General features: G+C 38.0%; 1 protein-coding gene across 2 annotated transcripts in view; it reads right to left on the bottom strand.

Annotated features, from left to right (window-relative positions):
* Positions 1–293: 293 nt before the first annotated feature.
* Positions 294–8,348, bottom strand: part of MMRN2 (multimerin 2) — a 42,892-nt gene continuing 34,837 nt past the window's right edge. For both annotated transcript variants that reach the window (XM_067552497.1, XM_067552498.1), the window contains exons 6-7: positions 5,958–7,889; positions 294–2,314 (exon numbers count right to left, since the gene is read on the bottom strand). In XM_067552497.1, coding sequence (XP_067408598.1) covers positions 1,926–2,314; positions 5,958–7,889 — 2,321 coding nt within the window. In that variant the 3' untranslated portion in view covers positions 294–1,925. The remainder of the gene's footprint in view (positions 2,315–5,957; positions 7,890–8,348) is intronic.

Raw genomic sequence — 8,348 nt, 5'->3', positions numbered from 1 at the left:
AGCTGCTTGTCAAAAAGGGAGAGGAGGTGCTGTGTATGTTCAAGTGAACTGTGTTAGTCACTGCCTCTCACAACTCTGCCTCCAGTCCAACATGCATAGAGCTGATTTCTCTAAGTCATATCACTACTGGAGATGAGTGGGATAAAAAGAGGACTCGGATCTACCTCACTGAAAGTGTCTGGGTCACCTCACTTTAGTGGATTTACTGAAAGATGCCAGCCCTGTCATTCATGCTTTTGTCTCCCTTTGCACTTTCTCACCCCCTCTTGAGTTTTCTGGTACTCTTCCCTCCTCCCGCCCCAAAATATTCAAGCAGTGCTGAACACAAAGATGAGATTACTTTGGTAAAGGTGCAGAATAAATGTTGTATTTTCAGTCTTCATTGTATTGGAGACAGCAATACAGAGAGTTGCTTACAGTCCTACCAGTGAGTTAATTTATAAACAGTTAAAGCTGCTAACTTTCTGGCTTCCATGTTCCAAGAGACACTGCAGAGGCAACTGTGCAAAGGAGCGCTTTCATGGGATTATTATGCACGTTACGTACTGTACATGCAGTCTTTGCTGCAGAGGCACTGTCAGCTATAGAATTGAAGTTTGAAGAACAAATGTATTGACCTGTTTTTAATGCTTATAGCTAGATCTGGTCAAAATTTTTCCAACGGAATGTTTATCGTCAGAAAATGCTGATTTGACTAAATCTGCGTTTTGAGGAGATGTATCCATCTTGTCAGAATTTTCAACAGGAAGTTATTGAAACATGTTTTTATAAGTTTGAAACGTTGCACTTTGATGTCTATCATTTTGACTTAAATATTATATTTGTAACTTACAATATAAAAGCCAAAACAGTTTGACCTTATCAAAATGAAAAATTTAGAAATATTTTATTTCATGTAAAATTCAGAGATTTTGACTTTTCATCCCAATTCAGGGTGAAACTAAATTTTGAAATCTCAGAATTTCCCTCAGTTCTACCTCTATCTTACTGTTTGTAGTCCATTCAAGACTAATTAGTTTTAATTTCTGTTCTGTGCCATTAGCCAGAGTGCTGAAATGTCTGGGTTTCAAACACAGCCAAAGCATGATTTTAATTTAAAAAAACAAAAAAAAACCTGTTTTCATTGACATTTTTACACTGTTAGTATATCACTTAACTTGTTTTTTCCCTAAAACATAAATTTGGGCATATATCAAAATGGTAACATCACATTAAAATTAACATCACATCAGTTAGATGCCTAGAAAAGTGAGACAGCACTGAACCTGTAAATATTTACTTGTGTGTATAACTTAAAGTATAGGAGACATCCCATTGCATTCATTGGGGCTCTTCACATTCTTAAATGTAAGTGTATGCTTAAGAGCTTTGCTGGATTGGGTTCGGTAGTTCCCAAACTATTGTCTTTGGCTCACTAGTGGCCTGCAGAGAGCAGTCAGATTAGATGGTTTAAGCTTCTCATTTCCAGTTGTTAAACTTCATCAAAAGTAGCTAAAACTATATTCTTTACTAATATGACTTTCCAATGCAATTAATTGATAGAGTTGCTGCAGGGAGTATATTCAGTGGGGAGGTGGCCAATGCTATCATGGCTAAGAGGGGAGACTGGTGCATGAGACATTTCTCTTAAGATGTGATCCACACAGTGAAAATGTTTGGGAACACCTGGGCTGAGATATTGCGTTCAAATAATTAATTAATCACACGGAAGAAAATTAATAAAATCCCATTTCTCTGAATTCTATATGATGCTTAAGTAATCACAAACCAAATACATCTATAAAGGAACACGGAGGTAAATCTAAGACTGTACTATGTTAAACTCACATAATAGAATTTACATACAAACAAATCGCAGATCAGACAGTAATTGATTGATCCACTACATCTAAGGAAAGATGTTGACGAATGACTAATGGCACAAGTCAAGTTTTAAATATTAGAAATCCACCCATGGTTGTTCCAGGTGGGCTCCGTTTCGCTATAGAGCCCTGCAGCAGTTCAAACCACACACTCTCCCCCTTCTTCAGGTCTGCCATGGCAAAAGTGGTCACAGAGCTTCCAGTTGCCTTTTTCTTCTGACTACTTGACAGAGTCATTCTGTTCCCATTGCTAAAAACCAGCTGCCCTAGTGCAGGTCCTGGGCTAAACTCCACATTGATGACAAACATGTAGACACCATTATGAGGTGCTTTAAAGTAGCCCTGTTCAGGGAAATAGCTGTTTCCATAATTAAGGTATGTTTCATTAAACTTCAATGTTTTTACTTCATCCCATTCTTCAGAGAATCCAGCGTAGAATGCCACTGATGAATCTAGAACAACAGAGGAGAGGAACACAGTTTTAAAAATACAGCACTTTTCTGCACTTGCTCCCCAGAGGTAGGTAGTGGAGTAAGGCTTGTAATTTTGATTGTCACATACATATTTGCATTATCTTACCTTATTAAATGTAAATATTTAAAATGAGATTGTGCTCACAATGGGACTCAAAATGGCTCAGAAATGATACACCTGTATCTGCTTCCTTTGGGTCTTCGGAATCACCTGTTTGATTTAATGGGGTGGTATGGTCTAGTGGGTAGGGCACTGGACTAGTGGGTCATAAGACCTAGGTTATATTGCTGGCCTCTGCAGTGTGATTTTGAGCAAGTCACTTTACCTCTCTCTGTGCCTTGGCTTCCGCTCCTACTCTGTTTAGATTGTGCGCTCATTGGGTCAGGCACTATTTCCCACCATATGTCTGATTAGTGCCTGTAGCACAGAGGGGCCCTAATCTTGTTTGAGGCTTCTAGGTACTTTGTAATACAAATAAGTATTTTGCTACCATGAGCATTGTTGAGCCGATCTAGCTACAAAAGAGCAAGCTATAGTCCATTCTGCCTCATAATCAACAAAACTGCTAGTAAAATTCTCATTCCATGCTCTTTATGGTTAGTCATTAATATATGAAGCAGAGAGAAAGCTTGCTTGTTTCATATCCTGTGTTGAATGAAAAATTCATTAAAAAATTCAGTGCTGACAGAAAAATTGTGTCTTGACTTGCAAAGCAATCTAATCAGATCTGAAAGTAATTGACAGAATAAATAGGAATAGCATGGTCTCTCTAGGATAGACCATATCATATACATTTTAAAAAATGAATTGCAAATGCAGATATCACTACTACTTGGACAAAGTCCAGTAGGTTGTTTGGCCAACTACCGGCTAGGATAGTTGCTTTGAATGGTTGGGCTGTTTTTTATGGTACAACAGGTTCACCCAAACAACATACATTTATTGAAATTGTTCCACACTAACAACAGTATGAAAGAGAAATATTTGTACAAATACTAAATGCCTCTTGTTCTGTATGTAATGTTACTAGACTGCTCAAATTTTCATTCTTTGTTGTGGAGAAGAATCAGATGTCACATAAAAACACTAAATTATAAAACCTGTTTAAAGGATTAACTGGCTCATCATTGGTACACATAGCTATTAAATGACTAGCCTTCAGCTTATGTTAAAGGGTTGGTTAGTTAGTAATTTATAGTACCTAGCAATTCATCATGGACCAGAACCCCACCAGCAAGGTTCACAAAATGAACATGCAATAGGTGATTACAGTTCTAGATAAAATAATGCCTTTTGAGGAACACATATATTTGAAAGTAGTGCCTTATTTTATTATAAAGGGGTATCTAATGAGAGCAGGGAGTTTGTATTACCTTTGTATATGACAGTGGTGAGACCATTTCTGGAATAATCTCCAGTTCTGGTGTCCACACTTTAAAAAGGGATGTTTAAAAATTGAAAAACTTTTAGAAAAGACCAGAATAATCTGAGGTCTGGAAAACATGCTTTTCGGTAAAAGACATCAGAAGCACAGTCTATGTAATTTATCAAAAAGAAGGTTAAGAAATGACTTGTCCATGGTCTGAGTACATAAACGGAGAAAATTTCTGATAGTGATCTTTAGTTTAGCAGATAAAGGAATAACAAGATGTATGGAAGCCGAATTCAGACTGGAAATAAGATACAGTGAGCGTAATTAATCATTAGAACAATTTACCTAGGGATGTGATGGACTCTCCATCAAGATTTGGATTTTTTTTAAAGGATACGCTGTAGTTCAACCAGAAGTTATTGGGCTTGATGTATGAGTTACTGGGTGAAATTCCATGGTCGGTTATGCAAGAGATCAGACTAAATTATCAGAAGTGGTCCCTTATTGGGCTCAGTCTATGAATCTATAATGAAATTCTTCTTACCAGCAGAGGGTACTGCAGTGCAACAAGATAGAAAGTAACCTACAGAATCCGTGTCAAAAGCAGTCAGTAAATAATACATTTTAAGTGTTGAGAATCTTAGGTCCCATTCGGAGCTTATCTACATGGGTGGAAACAGGAAAGTTTTGGTGAATTAAAGGTGTGAAGTTAATGCACATAATTACAGCATAAACTCCTGTACAGATGCTCTCAAGAGTAAAGTGGCTTTAATTCACTAAATCTTTGAAGGATTAGTTACAGTAAACTAAAGCCACTTTACTTAGTTGATTCACCTTAACTTTCCTGAGTGTCCCCTGTCTGACAGTCCTAATTGCTTTCCTGAGTAAGGATGAGATCTTTCAGTGAGATATTACAGAACAGAACAGGCTTACTGAGTTGCTCCCATTCTTGAAATTAAAAAAAGAAATAGTAAAAACATGTACTTTATTAGTCAGCTGAGGTTCTCAGTGGAAAAATTAGACTTCTATTAAATGATGCTTCCTGCTGCATGTGAAGAACTGTTCAGTTACATATCTTATTCAGAGTAACACATTGCAGGAGTGTGAGCAAGGTAGATAATGTAGCTAAAATGTAAGAACAAAAGTGTAACGGGTAAAAAATGGAACAGTGTAGATAAAAGACAAATATAATTTTGTTGTATACAGTGTAGTTGTAGCCATGTCATTCCCAGGATATTAGAGAGACAGGTGAGTTAGGTAAGATCTTTAATTTTATTTTTATTTATTTTATCTTATCTATCATTTGTAATGACTATAATTATTAATAAATAACTAACCTTGGAAAGTTATGACACGGACAGCAAGGAGGAACAGCACCAGTGTGAGTTATTCTACAGATAAGAAAAGTGCTGCGTCTCCCTTTGTCTTGTTGCTGAACATTAAATTCACCTGAAATTGATTATTGAGCCATATAACCTCTCTGCTTATTCAGTCTAACTACATTTTTCCTTTCTCACTGGGCTGGCCTGAAGGTCTGGCTTGTGCTGTGACTTTGGCAATCTCATATCTTGGGCTGGGATCATCACACAAGCAACACTCATCAGCTCTGGCAGGTAGGAATAGTAGGTGGCATTCTTGCAGTGCCCCAAGGAGCAGGCTTTGGGGATACATGGTTAATGATGAAGAAGCACGTTTGTTGCAGAAGAGGAATTGGCAATCTACAATGAAGAGCTAGGTAGAAACCTGTGTATGAATCTCTACTGTGAAGAAGGACCCAAGTTTTTCCACTTTTCTCATTCAAGTTATCCCAATTAAGTTAACATGCCTGTTCCTGTTAGCAAGGTGAACAGGATTTGGATTTGGCTCTTTCTGTTCCTCCCAGACTCAAATAATGGGAGAGATTGAGCTGATACTTGGAGGCCCAGCAGCATCATCCTGATTCAGAACAGAAAATCATTAATTCAACACAAGCAATTGCAAACAAAACATGGAACTTTGAATGTTAAAGGCCAGTTTACCCAGCTGTGTAAATCTGTAACTCCATTGACATCAATAGAGCTGCGCCATTTTACCAGCTGGCTTTAGAGCAATAGTTCAGATTGAAGCACTATGCAAAATGCAATGTCAAATTTTTGATTCCACTGAGCCACCCACCAGCTCTCACACTGTATTATATACCATGCACCTGAAGCAAGCTGTGAGGCCAAGAAACAAGCTCCAGCATGGGGAGGGGATGAGAGGGAGCCTACCTTCATCCGAAAGCTCAGCATCTATTTTATTTTTTCCATTTATAGTTCGCATATGTTCTCTGTTCTCATCCATCTGTTTTTCATCTCTTTTTTGCTTCTCGTGACCTTTTTGCTGCCTCCTCATCTTTTTGGTCATCATTGACTGAATCTTTGTAATGTCCAGACTTATATTTGAGGCAACTAATTCTTCATTAGTTCCAAACAGTTTCTGAAAAATCTGCAGATGGTCCTCTAAATTCTGCTTGGTGGTTGCTAAATCTGCCCTCAAAATCTCCACTGAAACGCTGAATGGTTCTACTAGATTTACTACAGTATGATTGCAGCAGTGATTCCTATCATCCCTCCATGACTGATGCCTCTTGATATCCATACTTAGATGTTTGATCTCTCTTTTTAGAGTCATGATATCATTATATGCTGGATTATCCACTGTGTCCTCCCTGAAAGCCTCATGGTTAGGCTCCATATGTTCTACATTGCTGTGTGGGCTGGTGACTTCCTCCAGAGTATTTTTTGGTTGTTTTTTATGCTCAGGATGTTTAGGGAAGTTGTGAGCATCATGGTTACTCTCTCGACCCATCTCCAAGAAATGAAATCTCTTTGTAAGGGATTCTAAAGTCATGTTTTGCTCTTTCAGCTTATTTGAGGTGTGTCTGAGAGCTTCTTGCAATTGAGCTATTGATGATATAAGGGTACTAGGATTTTCTTCAGACAAGACCTCCATAATTTCTGCTCCCAACAAGGCCTCTAGTGCTGTTTCATGCCGCATTGCATCTTCCAAAAGAGAACTGAAAGAACTTTTGAGATACTTGATGTGGCCATGAATTTCCTCATCTTTCTTCTTCAGGAAACCAATATCTTCTGACAAAATCTTAATCTGTGATTTAAGATGAGACATGCTGTCCATCAATTGTCTGCTTTGTTCTTGTTGGTAACCAAGAGATTGATGGATAGGATGAAAAGCCGTGGACAGCTCTTCAATTTCACTCAAGAGAGCCTTGAAAGATGTCTCTAGGTGTTGCACTTCCTTTACATTTCGCTGAGTATCTTCTAGGGTATGGGTGATATTCTTTTGATCTTCTTCCATTATGTCAATGTCAGAAGATACTTTCTCGCAATTGCACTCTCTCATGTAATTCAGTAGATCCCAGTGGCTTACTTGAAGATTTGAGAGAGTATAGTTGAGCTCCAATATCTGCCTTTCCAGAGCTTCTTTGTTCTCTTCTATAATAAGTGATTTCTCCATTAAGGCTACTCTAAACTCCTCTGATTCACGCTTTGACTTGGCTTTTAATTCCTTAACCCATTTATCTAAAACAGTAATATCCTCAAAGGCCACATCTGACTCCATGTGCAGTTCTTTAAGCTTCTTTGCATGCCCTGTAAGGGTCTCATTGAGTTGCCTAATGGATAGCCAGGTAGCTTCATCTTTGTTGCCACAGAATAAAGAGAGTTCTGTTAAGTTTCTGTTCAGAGTCTCAAGTTCATCTTCAAGGTTTTCTTGTTCTTGTTTCATGTCTGACATGCTAGTGTTCAAAGCTAACAAATGGGACTGCTGTATCTTATGGTATCTCTTGAGCTTCATGTCAGTATCTGCCTTGATCATGGTGAGATTGTAGTGAATGGTAGCCTGCTGCATGTCTAGATGGTTTTCTATTTCCCTTTTCAGCTGGTCCACTCTCACTACTTTTTCTTGAACTTTTGATTCAAACTTAGTTCCTAGCTCCTGGAATTCCTTCTTGGGCACGGTGCTTTCTTGGAATCTCTCTATGCTTTTTTTGTTGGCCTCCACATCCTTGGACAGATTTCTCACCATGCTGGAGAGGTTCTGTAAACTTTTATTGAAGGTTGCCCACATTGGGTTAAAATGTTCCCTCAGGAAACTCTCCACATGAGGAAACAGCATTTGCTGAAGAAGCCTTTCATGCAGTTCTGTAACACAAAATTAAATTGTACAACACACAATTTAAGAAAAAGATTCCTGTAAAACTAAAAGGGAAATTTAAATGACATTTTGGGAAAATAATTTTTTCCAGGCTAGGAATGGATTTGGACATATCCTCTCCAAGTCCCTGACTAAGTTCTTTTCTGTGGTGACTGCCACAATATTCCACAAAATCTAAACTTTCCTTTAAAAGGGAATTAATTCTAATTCTTATGGTTTCAAAAATAATCTTAATTTAAACTGAGTCAATATAGTTTGAAACAATAGCTCTGAGAGTTGTGAAGTGCCCCCCTTCATCTAAGAAGCATGTTAACTCTGAACTCTTATGACGATAATTTCTCAACTGGTCATTTTAGCAACACCGCCCACTAGTTATGTGTGTATCCCACAATCCAGTTTAGAGGAAGGCATTAACACCTACCATGCAACTATATGTATCAAATACA

Source organism: Emydura macquarii, unplaced genomic scaffold (genome assembly GCF_026122565.2).
Source record: "Emydura macquarii macquarii isolate MOO-44397 ecotype Brisbane River unplaced genomic scaffold, CSIRO-AGI_Emac_v2 contig_1390, whole genome shotgun sequence".
NCBI classification, from domain to species: Eukaryota; Metazoa; Chordata; order Testudines; family Chelidae; genus Emydura; species Emydura macquarii.
The sequence above is the reverse complement of the archived record's forward strand: the minus strand, read 5'-3'. Positions and strand labels throughout refer to the sequence as shown.